At 43.8% G+C, this 23,595-nt stretch overlaps 1 protein-coding gene across 4 annotated transcripts in view; it reads left to right on the plus strand.

The window, feature by feature from the left end:
* Window positions 1-1,567: 1,567 nt before the first annotated feature.
* The window catches only part of ZNF423 (zinc finger protein 423), a 399,310-nt gene continuing 377,282 nt past the window's right edge, over window positions 1,568-23,595 (plus strand). For 2 of the 4 annotated variants that reach the window (XM_084812419.1, XM_084812417.1), the window contains exon 1: window positions 1,568-1,956. In XM_084812419.1, coding sequence (XP_084668545.1) covers window positions 1,917-1,956 — 40 coding nt within the window. In that variant the 5' untranslated portion in view covers window positions 1,568-1,916. Of the gene's footprint in view, window positions 1,957-4,874; window positions 4,981-23,595 lie in introns of all 4 variants that reach the window. The other 2 variants (XM_084812421.1, XM_084812418.1) reach the window with 2 other exon arrangements.

Below are 23,595 nucleotides of genomic sequence, written 5' to 3' on the forward strand. Positions count from 1 at the left end.
AATAGGGCTTTAAGGAAAGAACGACCCAGGTTGCATTTGGTGAGATTTAGTCGCGTATGGGGGTGGTGGTCAGTGTGGGTCAGAAAAAAGGAAGGGAGAGAGAGAGGGGGGGGGGGAGAGAAAGGATAAAAGTTTACTGGAGAGAAATGTGCAGAGATGGATACGGCAGTAGCGCGGACGCCGCCACAGAGGGAAAGGCGCGCGTAAGAGAGAGGCAGCCGCGGCGACCCCCGCGCGCGCCCGCCCGCCCGCTTGCGCGCCTCGCCGCCGCCGCCGCCTTCCCTCGCTCTCCTTGCGCCTCGGAGGCGGCTCGGGCCGGGCGACTCCAATCCGGCGCCGCGCTCGATTCCTCCCCCTCCGCCCTCGGCGCCGCTCCGCGTTTTGCGCGCGATCGGAGCTGTATTTCCAGGGCTGTCCATGGCTCGGTGCTGTTGGCTCTCTCTCCGTCTGATCAGCCCAGGCTGTGCGGGCCTCCCTACGGGATCAGAGCGCTCCCCCGCCGGGACTCCACTCCTCACATCCTCCTGCTGGGACTCAGCTACATTTCCAGCCAAGCCTGGCTTTATTATGTGTGTCTGCACTGCAGCCCCAGCAGCAAGATCAGGAGGAGGAAAAAGAGCCAGGACAAAGAGAAGAGAGGGAGGCTGGCGAGAGCTGGAGAAAATAAAAACCCAAGGCAGCGGCGGCAGCAGCAAGGACGGCGGCGGCGGCGGCGGCGCCGGCGGCGGCTGGAGCAGCGATGGAGGCGGGAGGATCAGGGCCACCTCGCCGCGATTAACACATGGAGGCAGCTAGCGAGCCCTGCATCCGTGCAAAGAGACATTTACCTCGTTTTCAGAAGTGCATTTGTGCGGGAGGTGGAGGAGGAAGAGGCGGCGGCGGCGGCGAAGGACACCAGCTCGGGCCGGCTGCAAGGCGCAGGAGAGGGCGCAGCTCACAAGCCACATCGCGCTTGTAAAGCGCCCCACAAAAGAGAGGGGGAAAGAAGGGACGGGGCTGGGGGTGGGGAAGAGAAGAATTCAGAGCCAGCTGCCCCACACGCCTCTATCAGTCGTTATTCTTTAAAGAGAAAGCCCCCTCGCGATAGATTGTTGTTTGCTCCTCTTTGGAAACGGGGAGACCCTTATTGGAGAAGAAATCGGGAGGATTTTTTTTTTTTTTTTTGAGAGAGAGAGAGAAGGAAACGGGGGTGCAGTTAGATCCAAGGGGAGGCACTGTGAAGCTTTCATGCAACCAGGTTGCTTGCTTGCTTGACCGGCAATTAAAAGCAAAATCAAATCCCCTCTCCGGCCTCCCCCCGCCCTTTTCGCATCCTTAAAAAGCACGACCTCGCTTGTTTCGCAAATGGGTTGGGTTGTTTTAAAAGTCTGAGCGGCGCTTAAAGAAAAGCGGAGAAACTTTAAATGAAAGCACACAAGGAGGGGGGGGGGCAGAAACCGCAAGAAGCTTGGATGGTCGTTTTGAATTGTATTTATTGATTTGCACAACGCGCGTGTGTGTTCGTGTGTGTGTGTGTGACTAAATCGGAATTGAGAAGGGGGGCGGAAAAGGGGGGAGAGGGTTTGGTAGAGGCGAGGTCGAGCTCTCTGGACGCCCAAAGTGGGTGTTTAAAAAAAAAAAAAAAAGGACTTGGAAGTTGCCGCATTGCAACAGGCAAAGAAGTGAGAAATCAAATAATCGATCCGGGAGCTGCTGTTGCTGCTGCTTCTGCCGCCGCCGCCGCCGCTTCGCCTCTTTGAGAGCCGCCAGCAGACAAAGTTTCCAAGTGGGAGAAGAAGGAAGAGGAGGGGGAAAACAAGAGAGGAATAGGAAGAAAAGGAGGAAGGGGGGGGGGGAAGAAGAGAGGAAGAGGAGGAGAGAGAAGGGAGGAGGAGGAGGAGGGAAGGAAGAGAAAGAAAAGAATATCAGCGCTGGAAATGTCCAGAAGGAAGCAAGCGAAGCCTCGCTCGGTGAAAGGTAAGCTCCTGGCCAGGCGACATCACTCCGTGTGTGTGCATGTGCAACGCGTGCGTGTGCCTCGCTGCTCCTGCTTGCGTCGGAGCCCCTCGCGCTGCTGCCCCGCCACCGGCTCCGGAAAGCCGGCCAGCCTCTGCCGCGTGGCCAATCAGGGTCTGGGGCCAACCTTGGCGGGGATTGCGATTTTGCAAATCCTCCCTCCCCATTCCAGCCTCCCCCCACCCACTTTCTTCCCCAGGCCAGCCCGTGGACCAGGGGGGCTGATGCTGCTTCTCTCTGTCCTTGGCCGTTGCTGAGTTTACCCTTTCTCCTGCTCAAGGCTGCAACAGCCAGGAAGGGGAAACTCCCGGCTCAGTCCTAGGCTGCAACTGGAAAGCTACTTGCCTGGGAGAACAGGCTTGCAGGCTTAAAAGCATGGGGGGGGGGGAGAGAGAGAGAGAGAGAAAGGCCTCTCCTCATTCGAAAAGTAGATTTTGTTCAGCGACATGTGGGCATAAGTGCCCGGGAGATGCTCTACCCCAGTATTCTCCCATGTTGCCTTGAGAGGCTAAAGCCTTGACATGTTCGGGAAGGTCAAGGGAGCGATTGCTTCGTGGGCCGTGAGCTTCTGGTCAGGTGCACAGGGCAGCATTCAGAGATATAACTTGATTAGACACACTGACATGAGTGTGCCTCACAATGGGGATTGAGACACGACAATCAGGAGTTAGGTGCAAATACACCCCAGTCAAAGAGGTGCGTACCCCCAAGGTGTAGTGTAAATGGTTTGGTGGACGTCCCCTGGCCATGGATGCAGCACTACAGGAAGATTGGCAGAGGAATTTGCCCTGTTAAGACTAGTAATCACCCTGGCCAGGTTATTTCCATTTTGTTTCGCTTCGTTAAAAAAGAAAGAAAAAAGTATATAAGCCCAGGGTTCTGGTTTCCATAGTTCTGTTGGTATCTGCCATTCCTGTTGGCTCTCGGACCCTGGCTTCATTGCTGAAAACCCTTTTGCTGAAACCACAGTCTGCTGAAATCACTTTCCAAGCTATGGAACCCAGGGTTTTGCCAGAGAGCCTCACCAGCCTTTCCCCCAGAATACCTGGTTCTGGTAGTCCGAGTCCTGCTTCTTCTAAAGCAGGAGGCCTTGCATGCAGCAGCTAGAAGCACTCCAGGTTTGTCTGGAAAACGATTAACTGGGACCCATGGAAAAGGCATCTTGTGAATGTGGTCCTATTGTCTAGGACAAATCTGCTAGGATGCACTACTGCCAAGGTTAAAAAAATCTCTTTGACACTTGGATCTCAGCTTGTGTGTAAGCTTAAACAACTATCTGGAGAGGACATGTGTTAACGAACTGAGCACATGATTTGACTGTCAAAGTTCAGGCCATGGCATCGCCAGGTAGGGCTGGGAAGGAGTCCACCCTGGAGAGCTGCTGCCAGCCAGTGAAGGTAATAGGGATGTTGTGGATGCCCGACTGGGTCCGTGAGTCCATCAACCTCTGCGCCCACAGAGCCCCTGCCCTCACTCTCCCCCATTTATGCCGTCCTGGACTCATCCTGACCCGTCCGGCAAGTGCCCACCATTTTGCCGCCTTTTTTTGTGGGGAAAAAAGGGAGCTTAAAAAATGTGCATATTTAAATATGCGCATTTTTAAGCTCCCCTTTTTCCAAAAAAAGGCCGCAAAATGGAGGGTGCTCACCGGACAGGCCTGGGGTGAGTGATGGTCCTGGGGTGAGTGTGGGTGTCTTGCTGAGCTTGTGGGGTCTCGAGCATGGGTCTGGGGGGGTGAGTGGGGGTGGTGCTTCAGCGGGTGGCCGGAGAACCCGAGCTGGGGTGGGTTTGCGCATCCCTAGAAGGTAATACTGAGCTAGCTGGTCTGACCTGGTATAAGGCAAGCTACCTATATTGCCCATGGGCTGCAAGCTCTCCTTACTCAAGAGGTATCTCATGTCCCTTTGGGGGCTTTGGTGCTGGATTCAGAGCCCCAAGCTGCTAAAAAAATTTTTTTTTAACTCCAAATAGTACCGTTGATTTATGCAGGCTTTCTATACGAATCCTTTACTGAAGAGTAGTCTTGCAGACCTGCATTGGCCACAAGGTGCTTACTTCAGAGAAATTTCATGATGAGTGCACCATCAATGTGCATGGTGCTGTATAAGGAGCCCCTAGGAGCATACAACTGTTAAAATTCCACATGGGAGACAATGGCAGATAGGGAGGGAAATAGAGGCGGGGTGAACAGGAAGAGTATTCATTTATTTCAATTAGACATAGTATGAGGATTTTATTCACTTAGCTGGGTTGCCAGCTCCAAGGTAGTTGCATAATCTTTCAGAGGCCTCGTCTATGAACTGGACAGTGGTCTTACATGCTTCCATGGGCTTAGTACCCTGTTACTTTGGGATTAGACTCAACATCTGTGGGGCTTGCAACTGGGCTGTAAGCCATAATGTGACTCATACTCCAGAACACTGCTATAGGCCTCCATGAGGCTTAAAAGGGAGCCCTCAGGTCTGCTTGTAGCTTGTAGTAAGCTGCCTTTTGTGCGCAGATCCACAACTTCAGAATTTTCTTGGTGTTTCCCTCTAACTTTCTGCAGAGTAAGTAACTTGTTGTAAAAGGGACACTTATCCAAGGTCTTTTCAGAGATGATGTACCTCTAGAGTAAACCCTGGTGTTGGCAGCTTTGAACTGGAAAAAGAACAATTTTGCTGATTGTAATGGGTTTCTAAAAGGGAAACCAAGCTCTGAAAAAGCTGCATTGTACCACAAAGTGTCTAGGAGTATAGCCCCCAACACTTACACAGTGGCTCTACTAACACACTTCAGAGGAATATCAGCAGGGACTACTCAACATTAACCTTGCAATATTACAGTTTTGGGGTACAGTTCTGTACTTTGCTCACTCCAGAACTGCTTTTCATTCACAGTGTGGAAATACTGCCTTAGCTGAGCCTTAGCCTTCAAGTTATCAACAGTTTTACTCTGGAGTTGGGACACCAGGAGTTCTGTGAGGCTTGATGATATTCTTCCAAGGTACCATAGTTCTGTGGATTACCTCTGTCCCAGCTCTTTGACCAGGAAGCTGGATATTATCTCTCCCCCCCCCCGCCTCCCCCTTACACACAAACATTGTGTCCCCTGAGATATTTCCCTCATCCCACCTTGACAGACTTTGGAGATTGCAAGAGGATGAGCAAAACCTCTCCTTGTATATCTTAGCTGCTGGTGGTTTCCAAAACCTACACCTCTAAATTGTGTCTTTTCTGTGGAATTTGCAAGTGGTTCTATTCCCCTCCTCAACAAAAGTTACATCCTCTTTCAACAAAAGCAACCTTATAATAAGACACAGACCAAAGCAAAGCAGCCTTGCTTCATTACCCCCCAGGGCAGCCTTGTGACATGCTGTTGGCAGCTAATGCCAAATGATTTTTATGTGGGCAGGAGAGTAAAATAACTGCTCTTTCTTCTTGTTGCTGCCACTGTAAGATTGTATTCCTAGCCATGGGCAGGTTAATGTGGTTTTGTGAGGGGGAAATGATTTGATCCCCCCTCTCCATGGTCTTGTTTCCAGAAGCCCCCCCCCCCCCCCCCGGGCTTTCGTTTTCCATCCTTTTCCTTGCACAGAATCAGGAAGAATTGGTTTAAAACTTTTATTAATAAAAGGTTTTCAAGTTAGACTTAAGAAAGGGCTTTCGGTTATAAAGGGGGGCGGGAGGGGTTTCCTCACAATCTGCCTGCATATGAATGTGTCTGTGTGGGGAGTCCACCTACTTTCTCCATGTGGTGGTGAAGGTACTTGCACTGTTTTTTTCCCCATCATCCATTTTAAGGACTTGCGTGCCCTTGGCAGAGTGGGAGCTGAATGTGTGAGTGTGTGTCTCTCTCTGGCCACTTGGTACAATAATAAGCACCCTACAAAAGAGAATTGTTTTGTGTGTTGTCCTTCGTAATCTGCCTTAGCTCGAGTGTGCGGAGGTGTCCTGGCCTCTCCCTCCTTTCCTCCCTTGCTCATTTTGAGAAAGGAGGTAACCTCGCACTCAGGAGTATAGGATTTGCGGTTCTATTTCTGTAATGGCTGCTGGACTGTGCCACTTTCCTGCTGCCCCTATTGCTGAATGCAGACAGAAGGCTGAAACAAAAAGGGAGAAGATCTGTTGCAGTTTGTGCAATAAAAGTGGATGGACGAGAGGAAGCAAACAAAACTGTGTGTGTGTGTGTGTGTGTGTGAACATAGGGCACATGTTTGCATATGCAATTTGGGAATTTGTGTTAATAGTACAAATGTGTTCTGGTTTTTTGGATGTATGCTTGAATCGCTCAGCATCGTTTGATTGTTTGGTATGGGAAAGTTGATCCCAGTCTCAGCAAAACTGAAATAAAAAAGAGGGGTGGGTAATCTTGAATTGCCCTCATATTACATTTGAATTTCATGCTGAAAATAATTTAAGGGAGGTAGACATTTTTAAAGTGAGCTGTGTGTTTGATGTTCAGCCCCTGATTTTCTATATGTGTGTTATATATATATTCCAAGAGGTGACTTAAAACATAGTAATAGTGTGAATAGCTTACATGAGAGTGAGCACTACATTACTTACAGCACAATCCTTTGCATGTTTACTCAAGAGAATTGTGTTCATTGGGGCTTACGCACACTACAGATAACTGAAATGCAAGGAGTTTGGGTCCATTTCAGAACAAATCCTGACAGTGCAATATTAGAAATGATTAAAATAAAAGATATCACGAGGATGCATTCAGTCAGTCAGTTACTTGCTTCAGACCGTGGGTTGGCACAAGATATATGTTGCCCTGAATGACAAAACTGACAGAGTTTGGTTGCTTTCTGTATTTCAGAGGGAGCTCTAAGGGTGTGGCCAGGTGGGTGATTATTATTTTTTGAGTGCACCTGACAGACCCAAGTGGTTTATGGATTGTACAAATTCTTTTGCTGGTTGGTGGTATTTCAGGTGGCTGCAGCAGAGGCCTGCAGAATCAGCATAATGTGATCTAGAAGAGCAACTGTGGATGCAATAGCCCCTTGACAGCGTGTGCCTCTCTTGAGATATCTCCCCCCCCCACTGCCACAATTCCAGTTTAGTGTTACTGCTTTAATCTAGCCACAAGGAAAGCTGCAGTCTGAGGGCAGCGTAAAAGATGCCCTCTTCAGCTGAAATCTTAACACAACCAGATGCCTGTTGGTGATCTGGATCCTGAAGTGTGAACATTCAGTGGAGTATCTGGCCAGAAAATACGTGCCCATTTTAGAGAAACAGTGAAATTCAGATTTGCTCCTCATGTTCTCTTTCTTCCAAAGCTGTATATACTATTAAAAAAAAAAAAAATGGATAGGACCCAGCAAACCAGTTGACTTAATGACTGGTAATTCCTAAAACTTATACATATACTACAATGTGATTCTATGTATATCTAGTCAGAAGTAAGCGCCACTTATTTCAATAAGATGTACTCTGAAATAACTATAGGGTTGCAGACTTAGACTCCACTGCTGAACACACTTACTTGGGAGTAAGTCCCATTGAAATCAGTGGGGCTTACTTCTGAGTCAACATGTATAGGATTGCACTGTAGGTGCATGCTTTGATGTGTGTTGGCTGAAAGCCTAAGAAGTAATGGAGCTTACTGCTAGGGAGTAAGCCCCATTGATCACAATGGGAATTACTGTTGATTAAAAAATGCATACATTGTGTTATTAATATCATGGTGTGCCTTGGGCATTTTCCTTTAAATGGAAGGGGGGATATAATAGCTTTTAAAAATACAATGCAGAAATATATGATATATTTTGGATTTGTTTTTAGCTGTTGCAATATACTTCAATGTAAACTAAAAAACAGTGAAAAATAACCTCTTCTACACTTAGAGCAAGAATAGCTACAACATTATTTTCCATGTTAAAAATATCTATCCAAGGAGACTTTTGCTTGCACTTCTTTAAATGAAGAAAGCAGCCTATAAAAAGAACATGTTGTCCAGGTAGTGCATGGCCATCTAAACCACATTCCTTTGGCATTATTTGCAATATGGTGCACCAATCGCAGATATGCTGTTTATAAACTTTCTGGTAACTTCCATTAGTCCTGAGCCTAAACATTTTTAATTAGAATTTAGTTATCCTGGATAGTTAGCAATGGAGAGAACCTCTGGTATCCTTTCCTGCAAAACAGAAGGGGGGGGGGGTTAGAACACATCTCATACTAACATTTGAATGATTAATAATTGTAGACATTAGATTATAGTGATGAGGAGAAGTACCTGGATTTTTAGAAGATTTATGGCAGGGAAAATGTTCCTTATATTTCCTCCTGCAGAGTGAGGACTCTTGCTATAAAATGTGTGTTTAAGGTATCATAAAAGCAAGACCTTCACATGAAACAAGTTTGAAGGTGTCTCTTATGGATTGATAGTATATTTTAACCTCTCAGCTGTATGTCAGTTTAACAGTATGGTATTATGGACTACCACAATCCGGGACAAACTCTTGCAAAAGAAGCCCCAGTAGTAATTGATACAAGAAATATAACAACCTCTAGGCATGAGGGGGGCAAGAAATGAACTACAACGGTTTTAGGTGGATGTTTTTGAAAAAAAAAAGTTGTTTGAAAGCCAGAATAGGTCTTTGAGGTGGGGAAGCACAGACCTTGAAAGAAAAGGTCAAAGGTTTTTCTAGAATGGGGGTATTGCATGTGAAGTATGGATCCTTGAAGTTTCACAAATAGGCTTCTCTTTGCAATAAAACAAGCCCATCCAATTCCCAGAAAATCATTATGGGGTGGCAAAAGATGCACGTTAGTTGCTAGTCCTAATTTTGACAGTAGTGCTTGGTTCCCCTTTATTTGATCCATGATTTGTTTTGCTCTCTTGGCTCAAATTGGTTTCCATAGCATTAGCCTATTTTCATCCTGCAGTATCTAGATCTTACTTTTCCATAATTTCAACAGTGGTTTTGTAACTGAAGCAAGCGCTGGAGTTTTCAGACTAAAATGTTAACTGAATTCCAGGTTAGTCCTGGTTTCAGACTTAGAGCTCTTCTCTCTTTCCTTAAAACTAGTATCGTTGAATGAGCAGAAGGCATACTGGAGATCACATGTGAACTGGCCAGTCTGTGACTTCAAGTGTGATTTGTAGTGGAAATACTGATTCAGTCAACATACATCTTGTCTTTATGTTTTTGTACATAAAATAGATAAAAAAGGCCTTGGTTCAGGTTACAAAATCAGTTGGCTAGAACTTTATTTATTTATTATAAAACCCATCAGGTGCATTTTGCGATCTTGGGAACTGACAATCTAATAGGTTGCCAAAGACCATGTTTCCATGGAAATAATTGAGATGCAATAAATAAGGAGTTTTAAGGTGACTGGTCCTCCAATCTAATGCAGGCAGAAAATAGGTTGAAATTACAGAGGTCCCTTCAAATATATGCATATAGTCTCCCTTCCCTACTTAAAATGTTTTCTTGGGTCAATTTCGCACTGTAATAACCGTGGTAATGACAGACTTGGATGCAAGTGCCTTGAAAGGATTTTTCCTTTTGTGCAATTTCTCTATTTTTAGCTGTTGTGCAATTTTTGTGTGTGTGCAATTTCCTTTTGTGCAATTTTTCCTTTTGTGCAATTTTTTTTTTCCTTTTGTGCAATTTTTTGCCAAAAGTTCAAGGACTAGATGGTGGTGATGATGATGATGATGGTGTACGTAATCCAAAGGACGCATTTGTAGGTGAAAATGCATATTGTGTGTTAATGAAAGGCCAAAGATCTCTGAATAGAAAGTGTAAAGATGACTCTTACTTTTTTAATGGTGTGGAATGACTTAATCAGCCAAGCTGGTTTTATGCATTAAGTAACAATTCATGAATAAGAACTCATTTTCTTCCAGCATATTCTGTCTAATAAAAAAATATAGTAATTACTATATCATTATCCTTTTATTCAGACTGGTAGTGGTAGAGTTATTTCCTTGATAAAGGGTTTTAAACCTTGTAATTAAATACATTGATTCATGTGAACCATCCATTGACAGCATAAATTTGATGCAAGCAGGTGTTGTGATTGGTTGATGAGCTCTTTCCATTGTATTTATTTGGTGGTAGCTTAAGGATATTTGCAATCACACTTGTAGCTTTGGCTAAAAGCTGTCTAATTATGATGTCAAAAGTTGACACAAATTTAGAGGCCATTGTAGATTTGCAGTATGGTTAAGATACATAAGTGTTATACACACTTGTAAAACATTTTTAAACCCGCAGTGAGATTTTAAAGAATCTGGATGGTGAGCAGAGGTGACCTGTGGTCTATGATATTAGCAATTAGTCTATTAAATCAACATCTAGAATTTAATCACCTTGAAGGGGTGTGTAATTAATATCAGTTGAAACTGACTTTGATTCTTGTAACCAAAGGTTGGATGGATACCTCAAAATGTCCTGTAATTATTTCAGATGGGATTCTTCATAAAATAAACATATTTGTTGAATTTCTGTTGTCTTTCCACCTTATGCAAGGAGTACCTTGATCTGGTACCCAATGGTTTTGGCTAAATTTATATTATTTTAGGTTATTATAGCTAATGTAAATATGAATGTCAATTAAAACCTTTTTGTTTAATGTTACTTGTAATTTTTAAACATTTGAAAAATTCCATGCATATAGGTGGGGTGAATCATATACAGCTGTATTAATAAGTAGATTTTAAATTCGAGATGCGTTATTGGATAATGAATTTGATAGTTCTGCAAATTGGTGTCAGATTGCAAATGTATTTTGTGTATAAATGTGCTAGTCAGTAATCAAACTCTTTTGCAGTTAAAGAAAGAAAGAGGATGCACTAATTAAGCTTAGATTTGTTATTGTGCTTGAAGCTGCAGAATTGCTGTCACATTTTTTTGCTTGTGCTTGGCAAATAAATATGCTGATAGAAACTTTCGATTTACCTGCCTCATTTGTGTCAGTCAAAAACAAAGGAGCGCACACTAATGCCCCCCCCCCCAATCTAGGTGGCTTCTTACTTCATCATATGCAAAGTAAATGTTGTTGTTGTTCTTATTATTATTAACAACAACAACAACTTCATCCTTTTTGCTTGGCTCCAATTAGTTGATTGTTGTGAATGATCTCCTTTAAAGGAATGCTGTTTTACCTCTCTGCTCGTACAGAGGTTTGATTTTTAATGTCTTGTGAAAAGGATTTCTTTTTGTCTTGATTGATGTCAAGAATGAAAGCGTGATGGTAATATCCCTTTGAAAGCTATTGTATTGTCAGCTCTGGCTGACAGCAGGAGGCCCTCCTAGTGGTATAGATTAGCGCTGTAGAAACACTGACATTTTCTTTGTTATATTGCTGTTGTTCTGCTTGCAAAGTCAATTATACAATGTCGGAGCTCAGTTACAGAGTTGACTGTGGAAGTAACAACGTCTTTCATACTTGTTTTAAAGATATAATTTTCCCTTATTCACCCCCCTCTCTGCTTCCCTCCGGGTTGATAGCCAAGAATTTTGAAGGTATTACAGTAGCAGGTTCTGCAAATTAAATTTTTGTATTGTATAATCACTGAGGCTTCACTGATCCTCCTTTTTTAAATTTGTGGCTCATTCAAACGTTTCGGTAACTCCTTGTTGTGAATGCAGTAACTGAAATGGTGAGATTTCCCCTTCCCAGATCTGATAGATTACATTCCTGATTATTTTCTAATTGTTGTAGCATTGTTTTGGATGTGACATCAGTGGAGATGCAGGCGATATTGAAGGCGTGCACACAGGCTAGGTAAGGAATTCCAGATTTGTAGCTTCCATTGTTTTATTTTCCTACTAGAGAGAGTCCAGTGCATTTTCCCTTAGGAGCTCCAGAACTGGAGGGGGTTGTTATTGGCTGGAATTTTTCACTTGTGTATGAAATGCTTTTAATTGGCATTTACCTGATAGTATTTGTGTGTGTATTGGGGAGGGGCAGGAGTTATTACCAAGGGCAAGTTTCTGGAGTTTGCACAAATTAATAAATCAAATGGTATATAATTACAATACCTATTTCCCCCCTCCCCTTTTTAAATTGGTGACAAATAAGTTGTGCATGGTGGTAAGTTGCTTGCAGAGAATGCAATGGGTTTTTCCTTGCCCCTCCCTCTAAAACATTTGTATATAATCAGGACAGCAGAGAGAACATCATTCATTACCAAATTGCCTTAAATAACAAGTATCCGCTGGAACAGTCCCTCATTGGGAATGTTAATTGTGGGATTTCTAAATTACTGTTCTAAACTAATAGACAAAAGATTCCACAGTTACCAGTAATTTGTCAGGATTTATTTTGTTTCTCTTCAATAATTGAAAATTAATGTCTTGAAGTGAAAACAGATGTTCGTGCCATCTTCTCAATTGGGTATAAAAAGGAAGGCTTTGTAGATGTAACGTGTTTGCAACATCGTTGATACTGGGCTAATGAAGGTTTTGGTCTTGCCAGATTGATGGATGAAATATAAGCTTAATTATCCTATAAATAAAATGAAAAATCTTGCAGGAATGAAAAATGCATCATTTCATTGTGTATTCAATAATCCTTAAAAAAAGAAAGAAAATGGCCTGCTTCTCCATCCGTGCCAATACATGCAAAAGCAAAACTCATAAGTACACAAAAATATTTTGTCAGCCTGTCCACCCCTATGAGTGCCTCTCTCATAAGGGAGGCTGAGCACAGAGTCTAGAAGGAATACTCACTTGGGCCAATGGGTTGCAAAAAACCACTTGCCTAGTTGGCCATGGTGAATGAGAGTGCTTTCTAGGCAACCTGTTGGGAAAACTCTTGTAGGAGAGTTGGTGTTTTATTTTCCTTTTAGGCTATTAGTGCATCACACATGGAGCACCTTTCTGATGAGGAAAGGCTTTGGGACTTTTGTTTGGGACTTCTTAGTTTTTTTTACTTGGGAGTAAGCACCATTGAACTCAATGGGAATTACTTCTGAGTAGACTTGTGAAGGATTGCACTGAAAGAGGAGACATTGTAGAAGTTTATAAAATGATGCATTGTGTGGAGAAAGTGGGTGGGGAGAAATTTTTCTCCCACTCATTATACTAGAACTTGGAGGTGAGGGGATCATCAAATGGAATTGATTGGCAGGAGATTCAGGAAAGTCCATTGTCAAACAGTGAAGAAGTAATTTATGGAACTCACTGGCAAAAGATGTAGTGATGGCCCTAGCCTAAAAGGGGATAAGACAAATTCAGGAACATTGATCTGTGGACAGCTATTAGTCATGGTGGCTATATGGAGCATCCGTATTCTGAGGGCAGTGTACCTCTAGATACTTTTGGGAAGCAAGAGCAGGGAAGAGACATATTTCCTTTATTTCCTGGTTGTAGGCTTCTTGGAGGCATCTGGTTGGCCACTGTGGGAAACAGGATTGTCCAGGCCTCCCCTTATCTTATAATTAACTAGGGGTGTGGTCAAATAAGCTTAATTTGACCATTTGTGGTGCTTTGTAGTGCTCCGGATACCATTTTTATCATTAAAAAGAATTGGGGTGAGGCACAGACAGCCCACCCCTGTCCTAAGACAGTGGTCTCTGAACTTACTAAGCTGCCTTATACTGAGATGCTTGGTGGCCTTTGGCAGTGGTTGTCCAAGACCTTGGCAGAGGCCTTTCTCAGCTCTGTTACCTGCTCCCTCTTGATATTTATTTATTTATTTATGTATTTATCCATCCATCCATTCATCCATCAGGTGCATGGTGCTTTCCAGAGTACAAGAGGACAGATCCCTGCCTCAAGGAGCTTGCATTCTGAAATGCAAAATAGTAAGGGGAGAGAGATGTCAGGGATCGAACGTGGACTTTCTAAATACAAAGAATGTGCACTACCACAGAATTATGGGCTCCTTAAACTTGTTTCAGGCTTGTTTGCATGGTCCCATAGCTGTGGTAAGGACCAGGCAAAGACTCAGAAACAATCTAGTGGCTCTTTACTCACCTTGAGTCAGGGCCTAGTGAGAGGTAAACCATGTGGTCCAAACATTATGGTGGTCAGGATCCAGAAAAGGCAGATGAGGAAGCAAGGCAAGAGGAATCTGTTTAATACCTTATCTCACATGTGAGTTGCCCAGACTGGGGAGCTAGGTCTAGGAAAGAGAATCTATAAAGTCAGCAGGGCCCCTATTGGCTTCTCAGGTCACATAATTCCTCTAGGTTGATTGGCAGCTTCCCACCATGGTTAGGGGGGATGGTGTGTAACAGTAAGGCTCAGACCAGCTAGTCCTTCCTCTTGTAAGCTGTCCTGGGCCATACTGACTTGTAAGGTCAGTATGACATTCCCTGGTTCAAGCCCACTGGTGCTTTATCATGCAATTGCGTAATTGTTTATCTTGGGTACATGGCTCAAGATTTTCAGGCAGAGGGCATGGCTTGAAAGATCCTGGAATGCTGCATTTCAACCTTTTAGAATGGGGGAAAAAATTGCACAAAAGCTAGGAAACCACCTAGCTTGGTGGAGGGGCCACGGAAAGGGGGTGGGGTCTTCCAAGGAACCTTGGAGAGCTGGATTTGGCCACCTAAAGGGCCAGATTTGCCCCCAGGCCTGTGGTTCTGCACCCCTGGTGTAAGTGGTGGGTTGTCATCAGCCCTGAAAGAACTTTGGGTTCTGGTTTAACCGAAGAGGTGCTTAACTTGTGGTATTGGCTATTGCTCATGCTTGTGGCTGTGATATTGAAAAATTCAGTTTAACCCACATTTTTAGGGGAGAAAAACCTGAGGCAGCATTACACTTATTTGAAGTACCCCTTGATGGTAGCCAAGTGTGGGACCAAGCTGGGGCTCCAATTTTCGACCAGTACATCACATGTTGTGCCTAAGGGTAGGAGGGTGCTGACTTGTTTCTGGCTAGGAAATTAGGATGTTGGTGGGTAGGCCCAAGCATCTTGTAGTGATGGCTTTTTAAGGTGGTCAAATCCAGCCCTCCAAGGTTCTTCAGAAGACCCCATCCCCTTTCCATGGCCCCTTAGTAGGCCCATGCACCTACTAAGTAAATGTGTACTCAGGACACCAGTTGGCTGTGGGCTCTATGTGGCTGTCATGTGTTAGGTGATGGGCAGGTTTTGCCCCCTGTGGCTGGTGGATTGCCGTCCTGTTCCTGCGTTGGTAGAGGGCTTGGTAGTGCCCAGAGGTGGTAGTGATGGCAAGTATTGAGGTAGTGTCAGGCCGAGGACTGACCTGGAAATGGAAGGAGGGTCTAGTAGCCTTGGGCCCAGGGACAGAATGTGGGAGCAACCTAGACCTTAAAAGGAGGAGAAATCCAATTTGGGGTTGTGGGGAGAGAAAAGGAGAGGCCTATTAACAGAGTGTGTGGATGGGTTTAGGCCCAGCCTGCTACAGAGAGGCCAGACTTAGAAGCATGGACAGATGTGGATCACTCCTATGATGTAACAAAGGGTTGTTGAGATAGGGGGTGGGGAGAAAGTAGATCTCCAGAGGTTTTGGACTTGAACTTCCAGGATTCCTGACCATTGGCCATGATGGCATAGCCTCTGGGAGTTGATGTCCAAAACATCTGGAGATCTGCCTTCTGCCCATACCTGGTTTAGATGAACCGGCAATAAGAAGTTGAAGTTCTCCACCCACACCCACCCCCCAGCCTGGGCAACTGCCTGTCCTGTAGAGTGCTTATGTGTAGGTTTGATAAATGACCAGGCCTGGCGTTGGCACCCATTGATCCTCATCCTGGGCACTCTTGTGTGGGGCAGCTGGTTCGTGAAGCTGCCATTTTAATTGTCCACAGTGCCCTGGAGTGACACTACCTTGGGTGCTTGGGGACGCTGTAGGAAGCTTCCTAGTTGCTTACTGCTGCTCTGAAGTAAGCCCACGGCTGGGGAGAACCCAAAGTATGAGGATGCCCACCAGAAGGCACTTCGCTGGAGCCTGACCTGTCATGGACTTAATCCTGGATCACATGTACTTACTAAGTGGAGTCCCATAGAGGCAGCTGGGCAGGTTCCAGTCACACCACCTGTGCTATGTCCTGGATTGTAGCCTGTAAATATTGAGTCCACCCTTCCGTTGTATACACCCTGTCCTTTGGTGTGATGCTAGGGAGTGATGGGGACTAGGGACCTATTTACCTCATTATTGGCTATATTTACTTAGAAAATGCAACACTTGGCGCTATATGAAAAGCAACAGAATAGCATATAGTGATTCTTGAAATACCCCGATTAAACATACACAGCATGTTTATATATTCTTTTTTCCCCCTTGGATGTGGATGTGTTAAGTCAACTTTTAAAGCCTTTAAAAAATGTAATTGAAATTTGCCCTTTTGTTACCTGGGCATGAATTATTTTTGAAATGTTGTCATTACTTACCCTGCTGTGAGGTTTATCTCTTCTGTTGATCCTAATTAAATAAAACATACTGTTGTTCACCAGTTTCATGTTGAACTGAATTACCTGCCTCTAGGCTTATGAATGGATGTTGGGCTCTCTGGCTTTTGCGGCAGGCAGGCATTGACTAACCCGCTCGCTCTTAGATTTTCCATTTCAAAAGGATCAGTTGGCCTTAGTGACAGGAAAAATAGCGAATTCTTTACAGATGTTTTCAAGAGCTGTACAAACAATAAAAAACAGCCTAATGCTACTAGGGTAGAATGGTAGGTGCAACTGTAACTAGGAGAAAGCAAAAAAATATGCTTCTGTTGCTTGTGTTGCATTCTTTGAAGGGCTGCAAGATAATGTTGGGGGATTAACTCTTGGGCTGTGACAGGATGCGTTTACCTTGCTCAATCAGGAATCACCTTGGCCATGTTGGAGGTGAGGGCGGGGGAGGCATTCAGCTAAGTGTCATACCACTCTTTAGCTTCGCATAAAGGCGGTAGATTAGCACCAAGGCTGGTGGATAACTTACAATTATATAATGCCACTGAATCAATTCTCCCCCTCCCCAAGTTATCACTTAAAAAACTGAACCAGCTGGATCCAAGTTTACAAAGCATTCTGTTGCCCTGTTTGGACATAACGTATCTCTGTTAAGCCAAGGTGTGCATGAGCCTTGTGCCTGAGTCCTCCATCCTCATCTCGCTCCTTCTGTACTCCTTCTCTGCATGCTGAGATTGGAAACTTACTTGCTTAATTAACCATATTTTCCTGTTGCATCTAAATTGGGAGAAAGCAGGTTCAAGGTCAGAACAAAGAGGACCTGAAACCAATTTCAAACTGTGGTTTCAGATCGTGGCTTGCTCCAGACCTGGTAACCGTTGTTTTCTGGTTGGAATGTTATAGGAAACACTGACGATTTCCTGGAATAATTAACCATTCGCAATGTGCTGAGAATGGAGTTGAAGAAAGGTGGTGCGAACAGATACAAGGCTCACGCATATCTCAGCTTAGTAAGGCGAGATATGTTATAATGAGCTGAGGTCGTATATTCCAGTGGATGCTGCTGGCACATGTTTCTTGTGTAAAATGACTGAAGAGGACACATCTGTTGTTGCCACTGTATTGGTTCATCAGGATGAGCTTAGGGCAATAAAATGCCTTCTCCCTGCCAAGAAGTCTTATGGTAGATGAGGGAGGGGGTTTGAAGACTGTTGTGACTTTTAGGATTTGTTAGCCAGGCATGTGACAGATTAGTGATAGAGGTTCTCATTTTTAAGCTATTTAAACAAGATCAGAGCAGTGTATGTGGCATCCCATTTATTCTCACAGCAATCCTAGAAGATAGGCTAGGCTGAGAGAGAGTGTAGCACTAGGTTTCCCAGTGAGTTTGAGGCTGTGTAGGGATTTGAACCAGAGTCTCCCTAGCCATAGTCCAACACTTTATAACTACTACCCTACACTGGCTCTTTCAGTGTGTTCAGTGTGTATGTCGTGAGCTATTGGAGACTTAAGATACTTAGTTCCTTGAGTGTAATTTGCCTACTAGGAACTGTTGGAGATACTAATGAAAGACTGTCACGAGCAATCCTCTTCGTGCTATAAGTCTTCATTCATGGACCGATAACTGTGCATTAGGAGGAAATTAGACCGGTTGTTAAATATGAAGTCAAATTACAATGGCATACTTCAAATGTAACTTGGGTTTGATTTATGTGTGGTTAATTTCATTTAAAGGCTTTAGTAGCTGCAATCTGAAGTTACTGTGATCATTTTTTCGTGCATGGAAACTTGGTATAGCAAAAAGTTGAGAAGTCTCAAATACTTCTTAATTTATCTTTTTAATTAATTCATAATTGTAAAAATGAAATGTATACTTTTATATAAGTATAATTAACATAAGCATAAAATATAATCATAAAATTATGTTCAAACATAATATAACTCAATCTAAGATTCCATTAAAGATTTAAGATGTCAGTGCTCTATTTTACTGAAACTACTCATTCCAAAAATTAACAAATACATTCCAGTTTAACATAAAATTCCTTGTTATTATCCAAACTTTATCAACTTTCTTTTTGAAATCTAATCAGATGTGTAAGTTTCACCATATACAATATACTCTAAATTCTATTCAACCAGTTTTTAATCTGTGGACCTTGTATGTTTTTCTGTCACAATTACTACTGCTAGTTTCCTGTTGGGAACTAAAACATAGATACATCTGAGAAGTAACCTTAGTGGTGCTACTGGTATCAAACATATAGTAGTTCTCTATCATTTTTACAACCTCATTGCAATATGCTTGACTTTTTAGGCATATCCACCATATGTGAAAATCATCTTTGATTTTCATAAATAAAATTATTGGGAGTTTTTCTACGAGCAACCAAGGCAAAACTTATCTGTATAATGGGTTTTCAAATGCTGACACTTAAAAGGGGAAGACAGATTGAATCTGAAAACCTGGGAGGTTCCTGTGGGAATATTCAATATATTAAAATCTATTTTCCACAAGAGGACTGCAGATACTCATAAGACAGGGTTCTTAATAGAGTCCTGGGTAAAAAGAGACCTTGGTAATAATTTCTAGTGCTACTTCTAGGGTACGTTGTCTTCTTTGTCCCTGGTTTCTGCCAAACACATCCCCACCTGGATTATTTCTTTATCTTTCTTTGCAGCCACTTATATACTTTTAAGGAAGACTTTGGGTTGTTCCAGATGGACGGCTCCTCACCGTTAAGACATTTTGCAGCTATTCTGTCTTTTCCTCCTGAATGGATTTTTTGTGTGGAAAAAAAGATAGCAGCAGCACTGGGAAAACACTGAAGGTTACAAACGCAAAATGACGTCTCGTGGACCCCTTGTAAAATTCCGTGAAATGAAGTTGGGGGATTTCACAATAAAAGCCTTATCTGGAAGCACCCTGGTTTGCACATAATGACAACCCAGACAATGGGTTGAGTAGAGGTTGTTGAATCCTGAGTTGTTGTTTTGCACAAACCCAGAACTATGGGCTAACTATGGGTTTTTAACGACTAACAACCCAGAAAGAGAACCCATGGTTTGTTGTTGGGTTGTGAGCTCTGGATTGTTTTAACTATGGATTGTTTTTATGTGTGGACCAAGAACCATGGGTTGCTCATGGGTTGTTTTGCCAGGCTACAGAGGCAGCTGGTAAGAGTGGTAAAAACCCCCAGCTGCTTGATATGCCAGTAGTACAGTGCTGCGAAGCCATTTGAGATACAGGGAGAGAGCAGGCTAAGGAGGAGGGAATCAAACAACACAGGAATTGAAAAAAGAACCAGCATTTTGCTTGATCTATGCAAGGCAACAACCCATACTCTGGGTTGTCATTCTATGCAAACTAGGTCTGTTTAGACTTTTAGGACTTTCAAAAGTTAGGCTGCAATCTTGTGCACAGTTTCTTAGGAGCAAACCCCTTTAAAATCAGTGGGACTGACTTCTGTGTAACCTGCATAGGATTGCATGGTTAGATGGAGTTATACAGAGGTAAAGGTAGTCTCCTGGGACCGGTATGGACATGATGCTGCCAAATTGCTTAACCATTCTCACACAACTGAGAATGGGCTGCAGGATCAAGATCCTCCACTCCCCTTACTCTCCCCGCTGAGCATGAATTGGCCTCTCTGAGCCTAACCACCATTAACTATTATTTTGTCTTTAATATTAGCCATAATGAAGGCTTACCTAGGGTTCACACACTTAACCCAGGATCAGAACAATGGTTTGACATGGTTTTAAATATGAACCTTGAGTTCTATAGCTGCAGCTATAGTTCTCCCATCCCAGAACTGGCTTATCAGGGCCAAATTAATATTTCTTGTTTATTTATTCCAGAATAAGTGCATGCAGCCTTGATTCGGATTGGGACCAGGTTTTTTTTAAAGCTTCCCCTCCACCCATTTTCATCCCCAAATTTCACACACCCCGGGGGGCGGGGAGGTTAAAAAAAGAAAAAAAAAACCCACTTCCACTGTAGTCAGTGCAGGCGATTTTTCTTTTTTTAACCCCCCCAGCGGGGGGACAAAAATGGGTGTGTATGGGAAAGCTTAAACACTCCCCACCCCCGGAGTGCCACAGTTCTGATATGAATCGGGGCCATGTGTCCTTACTCTGAAGTAAATAAGCCAATCATGCATAGCTGATCACAAGAATGTTTAGTTTGGGCCTCAGTGACCACTTTGCCTGGCTGCATCAGAGGGAGAGGTGAGACTGAGGCCCCCACTATCATCCACTGCTATTTGGCTCCTCCCCTTCACTTACAGTTGTCTCCAGCAGTACTGATGTTAACTGATTTGCTTATTTTCATCTTCCCTCCTGGTCCCTTTGGTAGCATGTCCATTAAATTCTAAACCATTATTTTAAAATATAAACTGTGAAGTACTTTGAATGCAGTGGCCAAAAGGCAGAATATATACACAGTAAATGAAGTAAATCAGGTAAAACCCAGTTAAGTTGTTAACCATGGTTAGAAGTGCATGGATTTCCAAAGTTTCTTCCTTGTGAGTTCCAGATTTTATCCTGTTCTTCTGTGAGCCAGTTTGAAGTTCTTCCTATGTGCGGCAGCGGAGAGGTTTTAACCGATACCAATTTTCTTGTCTGTCTCAACTCCTCCAAAGTGACATTAGCAATAACTTTGATGGACAAATACAAAAAATGCTGCATTTAAAAAAAAACACAACTTTTATTCTTAAGTTGTCTGAGTATTGACTCCACATGACAATTTGTATTGCTGGCATCAATTCCAGTTATGCAATCTAGCTTTTGTTTTTTGGGGTGGTGGTGATGGAGATGGATGTTTGTAATATAGTTTTGTCTACCAAGCATGTCTGTCTTGATTGTGTTTTGGTCAGAAGTGCAACTTGTTTTAGGAGAGCCGCTTTTGGCTTGGAGATCTTCCTGGTTAATGGACTGAACTTGTGGGCTGTTCTAACTTTTGTGTGTGGAATCTTTGGGCTGTTTTTGAAAAGTCTGTATCATCACTCCTTCTAATAGCAAATTCTGGCAGTGAATGCTGCCAGGATTGTAGCCAAAATGGGGCTAAACTGAGAAATAAGAGGGAAGTAGAGGCATGCTTGGGGGAACTGTGAGGTTAGTGGAAACACAACCCCCCCTTTTAAAAACACTGAGGGCAATACCCCGCCCCCCCAACTTAGCATGCTCAGGAGCTACGAAATGTAGAATGACAGTTGGGAAAGAGAAAAATGCATGGGATTGGTGGGGAACTGGAACCCTGAACAGGAGCACTGCCTTTTGGTAGGGAGGATAAACTGCAACCTTTTTTTGCATCTTCTGCTTGTCTTGTCCAGGTTTTTTTTAGGAACCTTTTTCTTCTCCATACAGCCTTGCAAATAGTTATGGAAAGTTTAGTTGCCTACTCCTGAGCAGTTGGGAAAGGGGATCATGAGATCCCCCTGCCCCCGTGTACCGTGCCTTTTTAACACTGGTTGTATTCAGTGTTCTACTTAGAGTAGACCCACTGAAATAAATGGGACTTATATTAGACCGACATTGGATACAACTTCATGTTTCAAATATAAATGCCAGAGCATACTGTGCAACATGTTGGGTACCATCACTGAAACCCATGTTGGATCCCACCATCGCTGGAAACTTTAAAATATGACACAGGGTGGAGAGACAGACAATAGTTTTTATGAGAGTTTCAGAACTTTGGCTGTCAGGAGCCACCAGGACTGGAATTAGGGAATCCAGCTCTCTGTTTGGCTCCTCTGTGTGGTGACCTACTAGAATTGCGATTTGTAGATCTTTCTGGGCAATAAAGTATTCTTGGGCTGTAGGCTGGTCCCACCCACACAGGCTGATCATTGGGCCCTCCTAGACAAGAAGACCAAAAAAAAAGCTTCCTGTTTCGGCTGGAGCCTTTCCAGAGTAATAAGATCTTGTTGCTCTGGCAAGTGAGTGGTCCCCAGGTCCAGGAGATAGGCTTATTGCCTGCTCTGGATGGGGTTGCACTCCCTCTGAAAGATCAGGTTCGTAGTCTGGGGGTACTCCTAGATCCATCACTGTTGCTGGAGGCCTAAGTAGCTGCGGCAACTTGTAATGCCTTTTACCAGCTTTGGTTGGTGCACCAGGTACGGCCTCTCTTGGGCAGGAATAGCTTGGCCACGGTGGTACAGGCATTAGAAACCTCTAGACTGGTTTACTGCAATGTGCTCTATGTGGGGCTACCCTTAAGGCTGGTCCGGAAGCTGGAGCTAGTGCAGAGTGCAGCTGTTCGGCTATTGTTGGGAGCTGCCCCTTTTCAGCTTTCAACTCTTTTGCTGAGGGAACTGCACTGGCTACTTACTCACTATCGGGCTAGGTTTAAGGTTCTAGTACTAGCGTACAAAGTCCTAAACAACTTGGGACCAGGATACCTGAGAGAGCGTCTTCTTCTTTACCAACCTGCTCAATCACTGAGGTTATCAAAGGGCATGTTCCTGGTGGTTCCACATGGACCTATGGCCCGACTGGAGTCCACCAGAAAAAGAGCCTTCTCTGTGGTGGCCCCTTTCCTATGGAATTCCTTGCCTTTGGAAGTCAGGCAGGTACCAATGTTGTGTTGTTTCCGGCACCTCCTGAAGACACTGTTATTTTGGGAGGCCTTGCTTAAGTGACCAACTGTGGTTTATCAAAACTCGGTTTTATCAGAACTCTGTTTCTTTAATATTTTTTAAAAAACATTTTAACATGGTGTTTTTATTTTATTTTTATCCTATCTGCTGTTCACCACTCCAAAATCTTTTGATGTGGAGCAGTATGCAAATATTATAAATAAAATACATAAAATAAAGTGTTGCTCTGGATCCTGTGTATTCCCTGCCTCTGACTCCCTTTCTAAAGTCCTGGTTCCCAGCTCCTGGCTCACCCCTTGACAGCTGTCTACAGCTCAGCCTATACAATGGTGTACGTATGTATTTTCTTTTGTTTCACTGTTGCCTGTTCGTTAGAAGCAAAGGTGGGATGTGGTTTACATACTACAGTCAGCAACATCTACCTTCAGCTTGTCCCCAACAGAAGTTGAATGCATTATTGAGGAAAGGATTGCATTAATTTTGGATGTTATTTGCTCAAAATGGCGGTGCACACCGTTTTTGGCCTTGAGGGCTGCGTCGGGTGTTGGCTGGGGGGATGGGGGCTGCACACGCATGGCACACAGAAACAGACTCTCAATTCTCTCCCCCTCCGCTAACATCTCTCCCTTCCCTCTTTGCTGAGATCTATGGATCAGTGTGTGTGTGTGTGTGAGGAAAAC

This window comes from Heloderma suspectum, chromosome 8, assembly GCF_057233095.1.
Source record: "Heloderma suspectum isolate Gila_16-S chromosome 8, 16-S_ref, whole genome shotgun sequence".
Taxonomy (NCBI): Eukaryota; Metazoa; Chordata; class Lepidosauria; order Squamata; family Helodermatidae; genus Heloderma; species Heloderma suspectum.